The following is a 19938-nucleotide window of genomic DNA, read 5'->3' on the forward strand; positions in this document are numbered from 1 at the left end:
TCCCGGGGTGTGGAATCCCTCCCCTGACTATCCAAGTCCCAGGCTGGTGATGAAATTCTAATGCAGCACAGACAATAGGACCCAGAGCCTGATGTGGATTTCCACCCCCCCCTCCTCTCTGGAGGATCAAAACTGCTCCTTAAGGCTGTGTGATCCTGGGCCAGAAAGGGGGGGTGCAGTCAGCTAGGACTCTAACCAGGGAGGAAGCTCCTTTGCCCAGATAGTTCTGGAGGAGGCAATCCCTCCTCAGAGGTCTCTTGCCTAAGTTCAAAGGCCCGTAGGTGCTGAGAGGTTGGCAGAGGATGGGGAAGTGACTAGACCAGAAAACTGGGGCTTCCTGTTGAAGGAGGGGGCCCAGACCCACCCAAGTCCATATTCCCCACTCAAGTGAGCTTCTCAAACTGCCACGGAAGTCCCCACCCCATGTGGGACACACAGTACCTAGAGCCATGAAGGAGTCTATAGAGGCATTGTAGCAGGCGGGCCATGTCCAGGGGAGGGAGCTTCCCTCCTGAGATGAGGCAGCTCTCTCTTGTGGAGGCCCCCAGCCCCATTTCCCTAAATGCTAGGGCCTCCTCCAAGGAAAGTTTTCTTTCCCTAAACTCCTCTGAAGATTCTGGCAGATGAGAAAAGGAGAGGTCCATTCAGACCCCAGTCTCTTCTCTTCCCATCTTATGTCTGGAGTCGGCGGAGGGGCGCTCAGCAGGACCAGCCCCTCTCCTCTGACCCCATTAGCTCCTCTCTCACTGAGCCTCTTTGCAATCCATTACTCAGTTCCGCCCCCTCAGCTTCCCTAGGGCTGGCCATCACATACACACTCTCACACAGAAATTCATTGGTGTCCTCACTCTGTGTTAGAACAGTCTTGGGGTTGCTTTTTTTTTTTTTAAATAAAATTCAAATATTTATTTGACTGCGCCACGTCTTAGTTGCGGCATGCGGGATCTTTAGTTACGACATGTGAGATCTAGTTCCCTGACCAGGGCTCGAACCCGGGCCCCCTGCGTTGGGAGCACAGAGTCTTAGCCATTGGACCACCGCGGCACTACCTGGGTTGCTTAGAAATTAAGTTTGGAGCAGCCTGGGAGGGAACAGAAAAAGAGATAAGACCCAGAGAATCAGCTGTCACTGCCTGAGAGAGAAAAGCAAGCCCTCTTTCTGCGGACACCGGATTCAAGAAACACCGTCGCACATCCCGCAACTCCGTCATCTCTCCGACGCTATCTCCATTCCCCGCGCCTCCAGCCCCAGCCCATTCCAAGCCCCCCGCGGGCTGCTTTCGAGGCGAGAGGGCTGCGCAGCGGGCCACGCCAAAACGATCCAAGGCAGGAATCCGGGGTCCCCACCCTTGTGTGGATCGAGTACCTTGCGACGTCGCTACCCTGGTCCCAAACCAGACACCAGGTGTGGGACGGGGGAGGAGCGAGGCAGGAGGGCGCCGCCTCTGCGCTGAAGGACGCGGGTGGGTGAGGGGCCCTCGCGCACCGGTCGGAAGGTGACCAGGCGGTGGGGGTGGGTGCGGAGCGCAAGTCGGGGCGAGGAGGCTCTCAGATCAGGGACAGGTGAGGGGAGGCCCCGCCAGGGGGAGGAGCCGCTACCCGCGTCCTGCTGTCGGGGCTCCCTCCCGTCGCGGCTCCGCTATAAAACCTGGGTCGGCAGGCCCGCGGCCCCCGCGGCGGCCTCCTCAGCGCGCGGTCCCCGGCTCGGCGGCGTCGCCACTCCTGCGCAGGATGCGGCTGCTGCCGGCGCTCCTGGTCCTCGCCGCCGCCCGGCCCTGGGCCCGCGCAGGTGAACGAGGGCTTCGGCCCCGGGACCCCTCGGGGGCCCTTCCGTGGCCCCTCGGCGCTCGGGCCCCGCGCCCCGCGCCGAGGCTGCGCCCGCGGGCGATGGGACGGCGCGGGCGGCCGGGCGCGGCGGGTGCGGGACAGCGGGTGCGAAGCGTGTGCGCGACTGCGGCGTGCGGGACCCGCGGCCGGGCGCCGTGCGGCTCCACGGCAAGGGTGCGTCTCTGAGCCGCCGCGGCGCACGCCTCCGTTTCTCACCCTTTCTGATGTTCCTCCGTCTGTCGTGGGTCGCTGTCCGTCCCGCGGGGGCTCAGTGCTTGGTGGCTGTCCCCGGCCCGGGGCAAGGACAACAAACTGGGTGCGGTGGGGCCCGGTCATCCCCGCTTCCCACCACCCTTCACCTCCAGAACTGTGTAGGGAGCCTGGAGGGGGACATCCGGAGACCCGAGCCAAGCCGGTCTTTCCGGCCGGGGTGATTTTCGTTTAAAGATTAATGGTGAGGCCGAGCTCTTAACTATTCGCCCATGTGGAAGGTGGCAGGAGAGGGGTGTTAATATTTGATAAGGAGCTGAAGGCGCCTCCAGCGTCTGGGCACAGGGGTCCGATCCGGCACCTTCTCTGCGACCCCACGGGGAGCCACCTCCTTGGAAGGAGGCCCCCATCTGCCAGTCCCCACCTCAGCTACCCCTCGGATGGCCCTTGGGGTCCACCTGGCCGAATCTCCTCTCTAAAGCTAGAAGCTCCTCTCTTGGAGTCATGGGTGAGGGCTGAGGGTGCCCTCGGCAGCAGCGAAGGAGACCCTTAGCTGGACCATGGTTGGGTATGAGGGGCATCCTGCAGCAGCTCCCGGCCTCTTCCCAGGAGAGGAGGAAACAGAAAAGGTGGAATGTGAACATTTTTATATGTAGGGTTGGAGGTTTGCAACCTACTTAAGCTGCTGGGCTTGTAGAAAGAGAAATGCTTTGCAATTAACGTGGCTGCTTTGTAGCTGTGTGGCTTTGGGTCACTTCCCCCCTTGATAAGTCAGTTTCCTCCTTGGGTAAGTCAGTTTCCTCGCTTACAAAATGGAGAATAATCTGACTCAGGTATTGTTCTAAGGATTCAAATAAGCTAGTGGGCATAGATGCTTAGTGCCGTGCCTGTGTGGCACATAGCAGGCACTCCATAGCCACATGGCCTGGGCCCCGCCAGCCAGGAATCTCTCTCAGCCGCCCCCTCTCACAAGCTGTGCTCCCCTTAAGCGCCGGGGCTTTCTGACTGGGAGCTGCCGAGGGTCCTGCCTTCCTCCCCCATTTCATCTCTTAGGGAACCTGAGGCTGGAGAGTGACCAGGCTGTACATCGACGTCCTCAGACCATCTGCTGCCAGGGAGAGAGGAGGGGAGAGGGTCATAGGCCCCTTCAGAGTCCCAGACCTAGCCAGGAGCTGCTGAGACTTTGCCCAGGGCATCTTCGGGTTTTGCTGAGCTGGTTTTCAGGATTCCTCCCTCCCCCTGGAGTGGGAGGGTGCAGTGAGCAAGGTCCACCCGAGAGAACTTCTTCAATCAGCTCTAAAGCAGGGGGCTGGGGTGGTGGGTACATCAAGGGTGGGGGACAGTGGCTGGGTGACTGGCGATGGTCTTTAGTTCTCTCACTCCATCTCTGGTCAGGGCAGATGGACTAGGCAGCATCCTGAGCTTGGAGCCAAGACCTGTGGGTAGCTCCTCTCCTTCCCAGGTCCTCTAGGAAGTGGCCTGAAAGAACTGGCTGGTAATTATCTGTAAGGGCCGCTCCCTCATGAACCAGTACAGGAGCCTGAGCTGGTCCGTGACGCTGCCACCACTTGCCTAAAAGCCAGCCCCTACCTTCAGCCTTTGGATGTAGACCTGACCCCCAGCCTTGGCCTCATCAACATCACCTTTTCCTGGCTTCTGCTTCCTAAAGAGGGTAGTTTCAAGAGCATTCAACCAAAGCAGGTCAAAAGTCTCTGTGATTAAGACAGTGGATCAGAGGTCACCATGACAACCCTAGGAGCTGTGGCCAGAAACAGGGAAGAGCAAATTCCTAAGAAAAGCTCAGCCTGGACCAGATGGGCTCCAGGGAGGCTGACAGGGGTTCCACCCATCAGAGCTGGCTCCTGAGGATTCTGGCTCAAGCCAGGCTTCCCCTGAAAAGAGCTTCCCCCTGGGTATCAGTCACCAGGAGGGGCCAGCTCCACCTCAGAGGCGCCTTCTGCCTTCGGGACCTCTGAGAGGTGGAGACCCAGGAGAATCGTAACAGGAAGCCTTTCATGGATGCAAATGACCTCCCATCCAGTGTGTCCTTAGACACTGACTCTGGGAGATCAGTGGCAACTCCTTCTGCCTGAGGAAGGAAGGAAGGGCTCAGAAAAGTTAATGAACTCTCCTGCAGAGGATAAGCAAGAGTCAGAGCCAGGACTGGAGGCCGGGCGGCATCAGAGTCTGCCAACATGCAGAGATGGGCCCGGATGGGAAATGGCCACGGCCCTTTGCAGAGCTGACCCTCATCAGGCTTCCCCAGATGCAGCAAGTCCCAGGGTCAGCAGAGCCCTGTCCCGGGCAGGGGGTGGACTGGCCAGGAGAAGACACTGCAGGGACTGTTCATCTCTGAAAGAGGCTGTGCCAGCGAAGTAGGCACAGCATTTGATCCAAACCTGGGAGACTGGGAAGCCCCAGGTGGCTCTGAAGGGCCCAGAGTGTGGGGGTGGCCAGTTTCCTATAGATGCTCAGTCTCCTGGCCTTTCTCCCAGCCCCTACTGAGAACCTGCCCCCTCTCCACCCCATGCCCACTGCAGGGACCCCAGAGGAGGTGGGCTTGGGTGGGGATGGATGTGCTCAGAGGCCTTAGCTCAGGCTGAGCAGGAAGCTCTGCTTTTCTTAGGAATTTCCTCATCCCTGAGTTCTTTCCAGCTCACTTCATTTCTCTCCTCTCCACCCCTCCTTGACTTTGGCCATCTGTGCCCTGACAGGAGGTTGAGGAAGGAAGGGAGGGAGGGAGCCAAGGAGAAGGGAAGGACGGACTCATCAGGGACTTGACTAAATTCCAACTGCCTGGAACACTCTCTACCATCTCTCATTTAATCCTCCTCACAGTCCTATGAGGGGCTGGTATTAGTTCCATTTTACAGACAGCAAAACTAAGGCTCAGAGAGATTAAGTGACTTGTCCCTAAACCCACAGCTCCTAAGTGGCCCAGCTAGAATTCCAGCTCTGATCAAATGCTTTGTCCACCCTGCTGGCACAGACTTTCTTTTAAAAATCAGTAGACTAATTTTAGAGCAGTTTCAGGTTTACAGAAACATCAAGCAGAGAGCACAGAGGAGAGGGTTCCCCTGTGCACAGTTTGCCCTGTTGTCAACATCTTGCATTAGTGAGCTACATCCATGACGCAGCCTTTTTGCAGAGATGTTGGTTCTCCTGTCCGGAGGCAGAGTGGGGGATTGGAAGGCAAGTCTGTCTGGTCCCAAACACCAGGACTGCAGGTTGGAGGGACAGGGGAAAAGTCCTAGCTGCCTTCCTCCCCTGCAGGATTGGGAGAGTTTCGGCAAGAATGGGTCTTAATAGCACAAGAGGGTGTGTTCCAGGGAGGGACTAGCCTAATCTCCCTTATCATCCCATCAACTCTGGGAAAGCAGCCAGGCTGAACGTGGCTGTATTGTCCTGGGGGGACTTCCTCTTCCCCTCTCACCAGCCTCCCTTCCAGGTTTGAGGGAGGGGATGCAAGGAGGGAGGGGTAGGCTGATGGGCAACAGGTAGAGAGTGTCCAGGCTAGCCCCCCCGGGGGAGAGCTGACCCGCCTTGGAGGGCCCCTCAAGGGCTGCTGGCTGTCTGGTGTGCATTGGTCTGAGGACAGTGCCCTGGACAAGAGGACCAGAGGATGGGCTGTGGGTCAGGGACGCCTGGAGCCTGGCTGTTTCGACCGCCTCCTTTTCCATCCCTACATTTCCTTCTTAAGGCTCCTTCCCCTGGGCCCTCTGTCCCCCAGGATGGCACCCCAGGAATGCTCTATCCCATCCCAGGCCAGGTTCTGACTCCAGGGATATTCCCAGCCTCTGACCCACTGTATACACACACACACACACACACACAGTTGCTTGTGTGTACACAGTTCACCGGCCCTCATAGAGACAGACGTGTGTGTACACAGATACACTGACACGCTTGTGCACAGGCCCCACATCCTTCCTCTCTCTGTTCCAGGGTCACACTGGTGCTACCAGAATCAAGTCAAGCCGTCCAACTACACCTGCTTGGGTAAGTGCAGCGAGTCTTGAGGTAGGTACCCTCCAGGTTGAAATGGAGACCCAGGGAAGGTGGGAAGGATGAGGTGATGGTGGCCCCAGTCAGATATCAGCTCCTGACACACACAGACACACACACACACAGACACACACACACACACACACACTCTCTCTCTCTCTCTCTCTCTCTCTCTCTCTCTCTGCTGGTGCTCAGGACACAGGGGACACAGAGTGACCTGAGCTTTTACTGGGACCTCCTGTCATCATCTCTGACGCCAGCCCCCTGGTCCTCTGAAATAAATCAGGAGCAGCATCAAAGGGAGAAATTCATTTTACCCCTTCTCATAACAAAATGGAGAGTTGATTCTGTTCCAGTGACACCCCTGCATGTGGGCCTGGGTGGCGGTTCTTTGTACTTTTTCAAGCGCTGCCCGGTTTCCTGCAATCTGCTTTCCTCCCACCGTTGCTGTTTTGGTGACTGGACAGTGCTCCCCCAACCCCCAGCCCCGCTCCCTGGCGTGGGAGGGCCCGGGTGCAGGGGGCTGGGCTCCCCTGGGGCTCCTTCCCTGCCTCCCAGTGCTCAGATAAGGCTTCGTGTCAAGTCACGGGGTCCTTTCACAAGCAGCCCTTCCAGGGGACTCACCGCTTCCATGCACTCTCCCATCTACCTCCTTTGAACTTCGGAACCCCTAGGAAGCAGGGTATCACGGAGCTTTCCTTTCACAGCCCAGCATCTGAGGTGGTCCCCTACCCCAGAGCTCACACCCTAGTCCCAGCCTGTCCAACACCACGCCTTGCTGGTTTTGTGTGAGTGTGAGTGTGTGTCTGAGGAGGGAGAAGGGTGAGGGCGGAGTTCTGTGCTGGGCATCCCCCCAGCACAGCCTGCCAGCCATCCAAAGACCTCGCTGCCTTGAGCTGGGCCTGACCTGAGTGGGGGTGGAGGACGCCACACCTCGGTGCCAGGCGCCCCTGACTCCCAGCCCACCCTCCCTCCCTGCTCAGGGCCGGACCAGTGGGGCGGCAGCTGCCAGAATGAGCACCAGTCCCCCGTCAACATCGCCACTGCCAAGACACTGCTGGACCCAAACCTGGGACCCTTCTCCTTCTCTGGCTACGACAAGAAGCAAAAGTGGGCCGTGCAAAACAATGGCCACTCAGGTGGGTCTCAGATGGGCTGGAGGCAGGCCCTGGACAGCAGGGGCACGGGATCCTGGGACCCAAGTTTCCCAAGGACTGGAGGGTTGGGCTCCTCCTGGGAGGGCACACAGGGTGGTCCACTTTTGCTGAGGAGAGGCTGGAAAGCCCTGGTGGGGCGGGGTGGGGAAAGCAGGGTGGACTCTGGAAAGGAGGGAACATTCTATCAGTATTTTCAATCGTGTATCAGAGCACTCTGTAGTTGGGGAGGGGACGGGTTCTAGGAAGAAGGAACAGCATGTGCAAAGGCACAGAGGCATGCCTTGGGGTGTTCAAAGGGCTGCATGTGGACCCATGTGCATGGAGGACACAGCGAAGCCAGGAGGGGCCAGAGCCAGCCCAGGGTCAGTCCAGCCGGGCCTGGGGCAGGTCACCCAGGGCTGAGGAGTTTGGATGTGGCCCTGGGAACATTGGGGCACCACGCACGGAGGGAGTTGAAGCACGGGCGGGACCGGGCTGAGTTGCATGTTTGGGCAGTGAGGGGTGTACGGAGGGAGAGGCAGACAGGGAGGCCAATGAAGGGGCCAGGGGAACGTCCAGGCTGTACTACTGTTCTTGTCCCTTCAGGCCTGGGACCGTAGCCCGTGAAGGGTGTGAGGTAGGAGAGAAGCTCCTGCTTGGGTGGAGCTGGGATGAGGGGCTGGGAGAGGCTGGGGGCGGTGGGTGCGAGGACTCCGCCCCCTCCTGTGCCCTCCAGTGATGGTGCTGCTGGGGGACGAGGCCTCGATCGCTGGAGGAGGACTGGCCGCCCGGTACCGGGCCAAGCAGCTGCACCTACACTGGTCCAAGGTGCTGGATTGGGGCTCGGAGCACAGCTTCGACGGGGAGCGCTTTGCCATGGAGGTGAGGGACCTCTTCCCAGGTGGATGCCTTGGCTGGGCTCTGGGTATACTCGCCTTGGGCAAGAAGGAGGGTCCAGCACCCTGACGGGTTCTCTCTCCATCCCTCTCACCCCTTACCAGATGCACGTGGTACATGAGAAAGAAAAGGGGACATCGAGGAACACGAAAAAGAACCAGGACCCCAAAGATGAGACTGCAGTGCTCGCCTTCATGGTGGAGGTGGGGCTGCCATCCCTCAGGGTTCGAGGGGCTGCTTCTTAGGACCCAGAGACCTGGGATCCCAGCAAGGCAGGAGGGGCTGGAGAAGCTCCAACTTCTGCTCTGTTTCTCAGTGACTTGTACCTCCCCATGCGGGAAGCCCAAGGCCTCTGAGGGCCTCAGCCCCAGAAGCTGCGTGTCCGCCCCACCCCAGACTGGGAGAGTGAACTGGGGGTCACCACTGGCTCCCCACAAGCCTCTCTCAAGCCCCTTTCCCTCCTGTTCCAGGCCGGATCCGAGAATGTTAACTTCCAGCCCCTGGTGCAGGCGCTGTCTGACATCCCCAGTCCCAGTGAGTCAGGATGGTGTGGACTGGGAGGCGGGGGGCTGGGGGAGGGGAGAAGACTTCTTCCTACAGAAGAAGGTCTGGATGGTGGAGGAGCCCGTACTCTCAGAGTGAGGTGCGTGCGTCTCCCCAGATATGAACACCATGCTGAAAGACAACATCAGCCTCTTCGACCTGCTCCCCAAGAAGGAGAAACTGAGGCACTACTTCCGCTACCTGGGCTCGCTCACCACACCAGGCTGCGATGAGAAGGTGGTCTGGACCGTGTTCCAGGAGCCCATTCAGCTCCACAAGGACCAGGTACACGGGGCCCGGCCGAGGGTGCAGCCTCCCCTGCATCAGCTCCTGCAAACTGTCCCTTTGCGGGGGGCCCCAGGCAGTCTGGGGCTCAACAAGCCCCCAGGTGAGGCTAATGCAAGCTCAAGCTTGAGAACCACTGTTCTCTGGTAACAGTGATGATAGTAATAGTAATCACAGGCCCTCAAAGCCCAGAGCTGTGAGTCCCCCCTGCTTAGGACGCTCATGGGAGCTGAGCCCCCATGGATGCAAAGCACTTCACATCCCTGGTTCTTTTCCTCTGCACAAGAACCTGAGAGGGCTCAGAGAGGCCAGGCGACTGGCCTGAGGTCACACAGTGAGGAGTGCAGCTCCACCAGCTTCATCCCTCCCTGCTGAGCCCTGTGCCTTCCACAGATCCTGGCATTCTCTCAGAAGCTGTATTATGACAACGAGGAGAAACTGAAAATGACAGACAATGTCAGGCCCCTGCAGCCCCGGGGGCAGCGCCAGGTTTTCAGGTCCCAGGCCCCGGGACGGCTGCTGCCCTTGACGCTGCCTGCGCTGCTGGCCCCCTCGCTCACCTGTCTGACAGCAGCCTTCCTCCGATGACAACTCATGTTTGGACGCTTGACCTCTGGTCTCAGCCCTTAAGAGGGCTTGAGCTTCTGTTCCTCAGGCTTCCCGGGTTGGACTTTGGTGATGATTAAAAATATGGACGTGTTTTTGGGGAAACCTCTCTCACGTCTGTTTTTAGTTCCCACAACTACTGCTGCCCTGCTCCCCTCAACCCACCCCAGCGTGCCAGGGTAGGGGCCTTAGGGCCTGGAGATTTCTTCTGAGCCGGCACCCCTCCCACCTTTGTGAATTCCCCGTTGACACCCCAATTGGAGAGACGCCGAAGGGACCTCAGAGCTCCAACACAGCCACAGCTGGAGAAGTTCCAATCCAGCCTTTCATTATATAATGGGGGAAGCTGAGGCCCAGAAAGGAAAGGAGGCTGGGTGGAGGCCACATAGTGAGGCCACGGCAGAGCCAGCTGAGAGCCGGCCAGCACCTTCCGCCCTGTACTAGGGGTGGAGAGTGCGGGTCCTGCGTGGGTACAGCCTAGGCGGGGTGGGTAGTGGGGTTCATTTATCTGCCCCAGTGTTTCTTGAGCATCTATGTTCTAGGCACTGGGGCAGTGGTGGGGAATGAGACGACAAAATGCCTGTCCTCCTGGAGTTCACAGTCTAGCAGGAGACACTATAAATAAAGAGACACATTGTACACCGTATCAGACGGCTGTGGTCAATCAGCGGGAAGGGGCATCCATCAGAAGACTTGCCGGAGGCAGTGAGGGGAGGCCACCTGGAGGCCAGCAAAGTGGTCATGCGTGGAGGGGAGGGAGGGAGGGAGGGAAGGAGGGAGAGAGAGACAGCGGGCAGGCGAGAAAGGAGTGTGGGGATGGGGAAGGGGGAGGGGGAGCGGGGGCCGTGGTGCAGGGGCTGCAGGGGTGAAGAGTAGGGGAGCAGTTAGGAGCCTGATGCCTCATCCAGGACCTACTGGGTCACAGGTGAATCCAAGGGTCTTTGGCCCTTGAACTTAGGAGCTGTCGATGAAGGCACCCCTCCCTCACCCCAAGATCCTGTCTCTAATGGCTTTTTCCTTTCTGGGGCCCAAGAAGGGAGTGAGACTAGGAGGCAGCAGGTGCAGAGAGGAGGGTCCAGAAAACAGGGAGTAAGAAATAAGGGCCCCCACAGGTGGCTCCCAGGCCAGGCTGGGCCCCGGGGGCCAGCGGTTGAGTGGCCTCAGGCTCTGAGACCCCGCCATCCAGGGCAGGGCTGGAGTTTTGGAGGAGCGTGAGATGGATTTTAAGAATGGACTGTGGGGGCTTCCCTGGTGGCGCAGCATTTAAGAATCTGCCTGCTGATGCAGGGGCGACGGGTTCGAGCCCTGGTCTGGGAAGATCCCACATGCCGCGGAGCAACTAGGCCTGTGTGCCACAGCTACTGAGCCTGAGCTCTAGAGCCCACAAGCCACAACTACTGAGCACACGTACAGCAACTACTGAAGCCCGCACACCTAGAGCCTGTGCTCCGCAACAAGAGAAGCCACCACAATGAGAAGTCCGCGCACCACAACCAAGAGTATCCCCCACTCACCGCAACTAGAGAAAGCCGGTGCGCAGCAAGGACCCAACGCAGCCAAAAATAAATAAATAAAATAAATAAATTTATAAAAAAAAAAAGAATGGGTTTTGGAGGAGCGTGAGAAGAGGGGAAGAGGCCAAGAACGGGCCTTGCCGGGTGGCGAGGGGCCCTGGGGCCGGGGCCAGGTCAGCTGGTGCGGGGACAACCTCTCTGTAACAGGCTTCCCGTCTGGAGGTGATGAGATAGATTCCCACAGGAAGATGCAGAGCTAGGCCAGCACACATGGGATTCCACTACCCGATGCTGGAAGCCCTGGCTTGCTGTTGGTCTCTGGAGGGGGGCTGGTTGGAGGAGGTGACCTCTAAGCCTTCTCCCACTCAGATACCCTCAAAGTCCCTGACCACCCCCAGCTAGGCTGAGGGACAAGGGCCGCTCCCCTCCATAGCAGCCTCCCTCTCCCTTTCCTCCTTCGTGACCAAGAATAAGCACCCCCTCCCTTCACTGCTGACCACACAGCCAGGCTTGGTGGGGGGGTGGTGGTATTACTGTCACTATAGCAACAGCAGGCAGCTTGTGTCAGGAGGGTGTGTGTGGCCACGAACCTGTTCTTGTTCTCTCTGGTTCCCACGCAGGCAGGCTGGGGGAATCTAAGATCCAAGCTGTGCCCTCCTCCTCCCCTCCCCCTTTCAGGCTCAGGGCTCTCAGAAGTCTGAACTGCCCCTCCTCCTCAACTACACCCTCAAGGCAACATTCAGTGTATAATGTGGCAGCAGAACCAGGAAGTCCCAGCTCTTTTCTAGCGAGTAGGGGAGCCTGGGCCTCTCCAACCCCCTGCTGCAGGCACACGACCCTCCCCCTGCCGCCGTCCCTCTGAGCACTCAGTAATAAACCTGGCCAGTGGGGGCCAGAAAGGGCACAGCTTGTCCAGGCCCCTGCACCTGGAGGCCAGAGCAGGTGCTGTCAGCCCTCGACTTACAGCAAGGTCACTGCTGGCCAGTCACCGCGGGAGTGGGCAGCCCCGCCCCTGGAATTGGCCCCTGCGCCCTGGAGGCTGAGGCCAATGAGCTGTGTGTGCGCTCCTGAGAGCCTTCTCTTCTGAGCGGTTTCACTCCCCTGGCCCCGCCAGCCCCCGACCTCCACCCTCTGCAGACCCCTTCTCTGGAGAAGGTGCTCTAAGCTCCTTGTGCCCAGCCAGCCTGGCTCCTGACACAGCTCCCCCAGAGACGATGGGAGCTACCAGCAGCCCCCAGCCCTACTTTCATGCACTCCTGAGTCCCTGCACTGGGTACAACAACGTACAGACACACACACACACACACACACACACACACGAGCACACACACTTCACGGCGGCCGGCCAGGGCTGGGGAAGGCTCCGTGGCTGAAGGTTTGGGCCACCACCTGACTTCTAGGTCCCTTAGCACAGACCATATGCGCGTTCGTTGAATGCCTGCAGGAGCCGCCGTGGGCCACACGACAATCCTATATGGGGGGTACTTCTCCCGTCGCACGGATGAGGATGCTGAGGCACAGAGAGGGGTTAGGGGGCCTGTCAGAACCAGGGGTCACTTCTCTGCCTCTTGGGCTCCACGGCCAGCTTTCTCTCTGACAGTCATCCAACCTCTGGAACAGGGGCAGGGTGGGGTGGGGTCTGCAGCGTGCTGTCCCACCCTGTCTCCACATGCTGCTCTGTATCCCTGATGGGCTGTCTCTCTGGCCCCGTTTAGATTCGGCACCTGGGAGGGAGCCAGGGGCTAAAAATACTCCCCATCTGTTTAGATGATTCTTAGAAAATAAACTTCCCCATCTTGGCTCTCAGCGTGCACACTTGCTGGCCACGGTTCCTGTGGCTCTGATCTGACAGTGTTGGGAGGGGGAACAGGGAAGCAGGGGGTGGGGGGGGGTAGTAGGGTCTGTAGGGGCCCAGAGTCAAGGGTGGTGGTGGTGGACGTGTCCAGGCGCACATGTAAGTGTAAAGGCTGCTGTGTCACAAAAGTCCAGGGGCTGCCTGTACGGAGACCGCATTGTGAATGCTGCCCCGGTGTGGTGGGCCCTGAGGCTCCGTGCTTCTGAGTGGGTTGGAGGTGGGGAGAGGCAGGGAAGCTGGTAACCTTGCAGGGATGGAAACGTGGCTTCCCTGCTAGGGGCCTCTTTATCCCCCTGCAAAATGGGCTAAGGTTGACCCTTCTATCTAACGGGGCCTAGCTGTCCTCTGGCTCCAGCTGGTGACCTTGGGAGGAAGGCCAGGCCCCGTGTCTGTGGGTGGGACGCTGCTCCTGCACCTTGCATTACAGGAGTTCTAGCGGCTCTGCTTGTTTATCTGAATAGGGACAAAGGCATTATCTCCTCTAGGGACCAAGGACATGTTCCTGGCCCCCCTGAGCCCAGGGAGGGGCTTCCTTTGGAGGGAGTGACAGGACAGACAAGTCACAAGCCAGTTCCTTCCTCAGAACCCTAGTCTCAGCTGAGACTGGACTCATGTTTCAAGTGTTGGCTGCTGCAAAGCCTGGGAGGGTGCGGATAGGCACAGGGGCCAGGGAAGGGACATGGGTACACGGAACAGGATTTTTCTTTCAACAAGATTGAGTCTTTCAACAAACACTATTATTTCCTCTGTGCCAGAGACTGACGATTCAGGGAGAAAAAGGCCCGTCTGTGCCTTTCCCCCAGGACTCCCAACCTGGGCAGGGCCTACAAAACATGGGCCGTGAGGGGGGTGCAGGGGCCCCAGACCTGGGCTTTGAGTCCCTTTCCCTTGCTGGCTAGCAAGTGAGGTGAGGTGACTTTGGTAATTTAATTCACCATTCTGAGCCTGTTTCCTCATCTATAAAATGGGGACAGGGACGGTATTTACCTCGCAGGGTTGCTGTAAAGATGAAACAAGATGCCTGGCCAGGAGGATGTATTCAATAATTTGTAGTTACTATTACGATTCTTTTTATTAGAGAGAGAGCACTGAAGGATGGGTAAGGCCTACAGATGGGGAAAAACTGGCTGCTTCCAGGGATGGAGATAGGGCAGCATGGACAGAGGCTGGAATTCTGGGGAGCGATGCATTGGTTCGCCTCTGGGGTCAGCAGCTGATGTTTGGTGGGGTCGCAGTGCTGTTCCTACCCAAGGGAGGACCCTCCCATTCCCAACACACTCACGGGGACTGCCGCTCTGCTCAGACGACAGGCAGGGACGTCCCCCCAGCCCTCCACCCCACCCACGCACAGAGCAGTCCACTGAGCCAGACCTCCCAGCCCGACCCTGGCCCAGCGTTGCCTAGGGTCACTGAGGACACCATCAGGAGGAGCCAAGGGGGCCAGTGGAGGCCCAGGCTGCCTGCAGCTCTCCGGTCCCTGCTTTGTTAGGTGGGGTCAGGGTGGGAGCCTGCTTTGTTGCTGTGGGATTGACTGGGCTGGGGACTGGGCTCCTATTTCACCTTCCTTCCGGCCCTTCCCCTCCCTCTTCTCAAGGGGCCACGAACTCACCCACACGCCCTCTGATCCGTCCTTCTCGCCAGCATGGGCTCTGTCCCTGCTGTCTGCCAGCGGGCCTCTCCCATTCGCATTTGCTGCAGGCTTCCCCCAGCACGTGGTCTGCGTTGCCGGACGGTATAAACCACAAATAAACAGATAAACAAGGAAATTTTAGTATAAATACCTCCCTCCCAAGTTGCATGGGGCACACTTGCACTAAAACATTACCTGTTGTTTATCAGAGATTTACGTTGCACCGAGTGTCGTGTATTTGGATTTACTGAATCTGATGGCCCTACCCTCATCCTACCTATGCCAGGGAAACTGAGGCCAAGAGAGAAGGGTGGGCAAAAGAAGGGACAAGAGGCTGAGACCACCGCCCCTTCCTCCTCCTGGCCCTTCTCCTTCTCCCTCCGGCTGGCCACACCTCCCAGGAACTGCTAGCAGACTGGTTTTCCCTCCCAGAATAGGAGATTCTGGTGTATCAGGATCCCGGTGGGGAGGGCAGCTGGGCCCACCTCAGGAGGGAGCAGGAGCAGGCCCTTCTGCCAGTGGATTTCCTCCCCACTGTTTTCCAAAGAAATGGGAGAGGCCGGTACCAAGGAAATCTCTTTATCTCCCTTTCCTGGTCTCTGCCCAAGCCCCACCTCGCTGAGCTGGATGTGCCGGGGCTCCCTTCCTCCTTCCTGCAGTCGGGCTCCAGCCCAGCCCATCAAGCCAGCCACCTCTCGAGGAAGGAAGCCCTCAGGGAGCGCCTCGCTGCTGTTCCAGGAGGGGTCTGAAGGGGCATGATGTCAGGATTTTATTTACAAACTGAGGAGAGTCTCAAGAGGTGCAGGACCCCGACGGGGTTGAAACGCCCATCCACGTCACAGCCTGGGGTGCAGGCAGAGAAGGATCAGATACCAGCAGACAACTGAGTTCAAATTAGATGCTCTTCCTCTAACTCCTTTCACCTTGTAATCTCCCCATCTGTTTAACGACCTTTAGCTCTCACTATCTGCACTCCTGCACTGTTATGCAAGGCCCTTTGTAAGGTAATTTACACCTACTATCTCATCTTACCCTGACAGTAACCTTTAGAAGGTAAACTCCCACTGGAATAGCTGCTTCAGGACCGAGGGGATTTTTATCTGTTTTGTTTCCTGCTCGAGGCGCTGTGATGCATGGCTCAGAGCCCCCTTCAAGGAATGGTGCGTCCCAGCTCTGGGTGCTATGGCGTGCGGACCTCTTCATCTGTTGGCCTCTCCAGGAAGGGGAGGCTTCTTTGCTCAAGGTCACACTCCTCTCTGCAGACCCCCAGCCATTGACTGACCAACAGGGGAAATAGTGGGATAAAGGGCCAGCCCCATTTAGGGTGACCCCAAAGGGCTATTCCAGCATCAGAGCTCTCGGTGGGGCCAGTTGAGGTTAGCACTGGGCCCTCGTGGCCGCTCCATTTCTCTCTCTTCCCAGTCCTGCTTCCCTCTCTTCCCTCCCACAGGTGTTGATCCTCGAGGTACTCCTTAATAAACATCCTGCACACGCAACGCCATCGGCTTCCCTGGAAACCAACCCCAAGGACACCAAGTGTCCAAACAGTACAGAGCACACGGTGGGCTCTCAATCAATACTTACTTGGAAGTACCCTGGGGCAGGCATTGCTGCTCCTGACTCTACACAAATAACTATAATCAGAGCAGCTAACCTTTACTCAGGTGAAACTATTTGACATGCTCTCTATTTCAGTCCTTAGAATGAGCTTCTGAGATGGGCATGTTCTCCACTTTCAGATGAAGAGATGAGACACAGGACCCAGAGCTGACACGTAGGAGGGCAGTAGTAGGATTTGGACCCAGACCATCTGATACTCAAGCCCACCCTCTTATCATCCCTTGTTGGAAGGAAACCAAGGCTTACCAAGGTAAAGGATCTCAGCCCTTGCCAGCCAATGAGTGGCCACGCGATCTACAAGCCCCACAGTCCCCGCTTGAACTGAGTGCTGCTGGCCTGAAAGTGCTTCTAAGGAGTCCTCGGAGGGAAGCTTGGATTTAGAAACCACCAGTCTGGCCAGAGATGCTGGGGACACATGCTGTTCCCTAGGGGACACATGCTGTTCCCTAGATCTTCAATGCTCTGCCTGCCCTTCCCCTGCTTGTGGCTTGTCTCATGAGGTCCACACAGCAGCCAAAACCTGGCTTGAAAGTTAACTCCTTTGTGAAGCCTTCCCCGACCCCTGCTCCCCTCCTTCTCCACCAAGACCCCCTAGGGAAGACTGGAGGATCCCGTCTGAGCCATCGGAGGATGGAAGTGCCAGGCCAGGCTTGGCCACGTGGAGGCGGGGGGCAGGAGGCAGGCAGGCAACAAATGTTGTCAGGGTGATTGAATAAAGGGAAAGATGATAGTAAAGCACAGCATTAGCGGGCACCGTTCCAGGGCTGGGACTAAATATTTACCTTGCCCATTGGGCAATCCTGATTTTCTGAGCTCTATTTATGCAGACTTTCCTTCAGTCACTGACACAATCCACCTGGTTTTGTTATAGTTTGAACAGCCGTTTCCACATGTGGGGCTAGGGCATATGAGGTGTTTTATTTATTTTATTCATTTATGTTTGGCTGTGTTGGGTCTTCGTTGCTGCGCGTGGGCTTTGTCTAGTTGCGGCGAGCGGGGCTACTCTTCGTTGCAGCACACAAGCACACGGGCTTCTCATTGCGGTGGCTTCTCTTGTTACGGAGCACGGCCTCTAGGCGCGCGGGCTTCAGCAGTTGTGGCGCACGGGATTAGTTGCTCCGCGGCATGTGGGATCTTTCCAGACCAGGGCTCGAACCCGTGTCCCCTGCATTGGCAGGAGGATTCTTAACCACTGAGCCACCAGGGAAGCCCTGAGCGAGGTGCTTGATCCTCAGCTTCCGCTGTTCCCCAGCATCACGTTTTCTCCCCAGTGAACCCGCTTCCCCATCCTTGGGCCTTAAGTCTCTTTGCCCCCACCATCCTGCAGGCCTGGCCAGGCTCCACAAGGCTGCAGGTCAAATTGGGGTTTCACTCTAGTTTAAGCTGTGGCTTCACGTGCAATCAAGGGTTGAGTCACACTGGGGCTGCTTGGAGGGTCATAGGACCCTCCATGGGTGTTGGGTCTATTGCCCGAGTGGCCTCCTGGGAGGCACCTCTCCTAAGGGAGAGGCGTTGGGGGTGACATGCTGGGGCCACGTGAAACCTCAGAGTTGTAGGGGTGAAGGTAGGCGGAGTTTGTTGTGGCATCTCTCAGTCAGCCTCTGGGATTCACTGGGGTCAAAAGGGGAATGGAAGTGGCTTATAAAAACCAGAAGAGCAATTTTACCCAAATACGAACGTGGGGGACAGCAGCTCTGCTGTGGGAACACTCTAGCAGAGTAGAAGGGCCCAGCGGGGGCCTCCAATCCTGGTGCCCAGTCTGTGAGGGGTGGCAGTGGTGGTGTTGGATTAGGGGCACCTAAAAGATCAGGAGGTCCTGCCCAACGGACACCACATGACAGCTGAAAGGACCAGTTCAAGACACATTTAGATACCCTCCAGAGGCTGCATCAATGTGTAGACGGAGAGTGGGATTTTTGCAGGAGTAAGAGTGAGACGCATTGAAACCTGCGTATCCAGAGAGTGACCTTCACTTGAGCCCAAGGTTGCTTTGGCCAGGCCAGCACATTCGGCACAGAAGCTGGTTCACAGATGCTGTCATGCAGAATTTGGTGACGGCTCAAGTTCAGGGAGCAGGATGAGGCTGGTCTGCGCTCTAGATGAGGAAACGGTTGCCTCAATAAATACCCATGCAAACAGGATTAGATGAAACGTTTCGTCCAAGCCTTTGTCGGGGGCTGTGGCCATGCTGCCACTTCCAGGACGTTCCCTTTCTTTTCTAATCAGTCAGGGAGTTTAGATTTCCCTCTACATCTATACTGCTTACGTTTCCAGAGTCCAGATTAGGCATACTTTCTCTCTCCTGACATATATGAGTTTTGGATTGGGGTTTGACATTTCATTATCATCAAAGGGGAGAGATGAGAAAACCAAAGCTGGGCTCATAAACCCTGGGGAAAAAGACAATGGGCTGCCTCTTTGGGGCTCAGCACAGTCAGAATTGAATGGAAGGCCGCTGAGGAGTCAGCCTGCTGCGTGACTGGCCCACTATGCGGGCTGGATGGACATGTGGTATCTGGTTTAGAAGCCCAGGCTTACGGGCACGAACACCTAGTTATAAATGGTCAGGCTTGATTGTTCTCCCTCCCTTCCCAGGAAAGGCCAGGAAGGAAAAGGCCTCAGTTGAAGGGAGGAGGCATTGTACTTGGTAGGTCAGGCATCTCAGGTAGCCCGTCTGGCAGGGGGCCCGTGGAGAACATGGGATTCTCACGGCGTCCGTGGCTGGTGGCTGCCTTCCCGAAACCAGTTCATTCAATCCTGGTCTTTCCCATCCTGCCTCTGGCACAATCACCTCCCTGCTAAATCCCTGATACTACCAGGCACTTCAAAGTCCAGTTTGGAGCTAGTGGCCTAGACCCACCCCAGCCCCAGAGTCCTTTCTTTCTCCCTCCCTGCTCCCACGTCCCCTTCAACACCCCTTCCTCCCTCCGTCTGGCTCCTAAAGCCCCTGGGCCTCCAGAGGTGAAGAGAACAAACCTAGGAAGTCGGTCTCCCTCAAGAGTCACTGAATGGCTATTTGCTCCCAAGAGTTTTTCATCTTCCGGGAAGAGGGAGAGGAGGCTGCTTTCAGGACACCTACTTCCTCTCCTTACATAACAATAATACTTTGCACTTGCATAAGCGTTATTGGTTGGAAAAGGCATTCACGTTCACTTTCTCATTCAGTGATTATCACAATACTGTAACCTCACTGATTCTGTTTCCTCATTTATAAAAAGAGATGATAATGCATCCCTCACAGAGCTGTGGTGAGGATTAAAGAATGAACGAAACATGCATAGCTTGGGGTCTGGCAAACAGTAAATGTCCATTTAATGGCTAAGTGACCTCCTCAAATTTTCTCCCGATTCCAAGGGCAGAACTATCCTTTATGCCACATAGTAAGTGCTCAATAAACATTTGACGTATGAGTGATAAACTCTGCCCTCTTCCTTTCCCATCTCTCCCAAAGTGAGAGGATGTTTATTTGCAACTCCAGGCCGCAGGGAGTTCTGCAAACAAGGAGTGGCAGCAGTGACTTTCTCCAGCCCACAAGGTGAAAGGCCACAGGCCCTGGGGCTGGGTCCCTATAAATGCCCTGCCACAGGCTGCTCCAGTAGTCTCTGCAGCGGGGGAGGGAAGTTGACTGGCCTTCACTCTAGTTGGCTGGCTTTTCCTCCCTGCCCAGCCAGATGTACTGAGAGTAGCAAAATGGCTTTGGAAAGGCCCACCCTGCTGGCGCGGAGATTTCCAGCAGAAAATGAGAATGCTCTCCTGTTGAAATCGAGGAAGACGCCGTGGGGCCTTCTGGGTACAAAAGCCCCTCCATGCC

General features: G+C 57.2%; 2 protein-coding genes across 5 annotated transcripts in view; one reads left to right on the forward strand and one right to left on the reverse strand.

Annotated features, from left to right (window-relative positions):
- Nucleotides 1–2230, reverse strand: part of ZNHIT3 (zinc finger HIT-type containing 3) — a 43654-nt gene extending 41424 nt beyond the window's left edge. For 2 of the 4 annotated variants that reach the window (XM_067021378.1, XM_067021375.1), the window contains exon 1: nt 2043–2194. The gene's annotated coding sequence lies outside the window, so the exon portion shown is untranslated. Of the gene's footprint in view, nt 1–1647; nt 1829–2042 lie in introns of those variants that run through there. The other 2 variants (XM_059047589.2, XM_067021373.1) reach the window with 2 other exon arrangements.
- On the forward strand, nt 1452–10154 carry CA4 (carbonic anhydrase 4). The gene is made up of 8 exons (XM_059047588.2): nt 1452–1788; nt 5982–6035; nt 7025–7180; nt 7914–8059; nt 8179–8277; nt 8545–8608; nt 8736–8902; nt 9296–10154. The coding sequence occupies exons 1-8, from the start codon at nt 1731–1733 to the stop codon at nt 9488–9490; spliced, it is 939 nt and encodes a 312-aa protein (XP_058903571.1). The 5' UTR covers nt 1452–1730; the 3' UTR covers nt 9491–10154.
- Nucleotides 10155–19938: the final 9784 nt, after the last annotated feature.

Source organism: Kogia breviceps, chromosome 19 (genome assembly GCF_026419965.1).
Source record: "Kogia breviceps isolate mKogBre1 chromosome 19, mKogBre1 haplotype 1, whole genome shotgun sequence".
Classification (NCBI taxonomy): Eukaryota; Metazoa; Chordata; class Mammalia; order Artiodactyla; family Physeteridae; genus Kogia; species Kogia breviceps.

Bases quoted from the DNA above. Each gene is read 5' to 3' on its own strand.
- CA4 (XM_059047588.2), top strand. From the start codon at position 1,731: ATGCGGCTGCTGCCGGCGCTCCTGGTCCTCGCCGCCGCCCGGCCCTGG. The intron at 7,181-7,913 runs GTGGGTCTCAGA...TGTGCCCTCCAG, and splicing joins GCAAAACAATGGCCACTCAG to TGATGGTGCTGCTGGGGGAC. The intron at 8,060-8,178 runs GTGAGGGACCTC...ACCCCTTACCAG, and splicing joins GGGAGCGCTTTGCCATGGAG to ATGCACGTGGTACATGAGAA.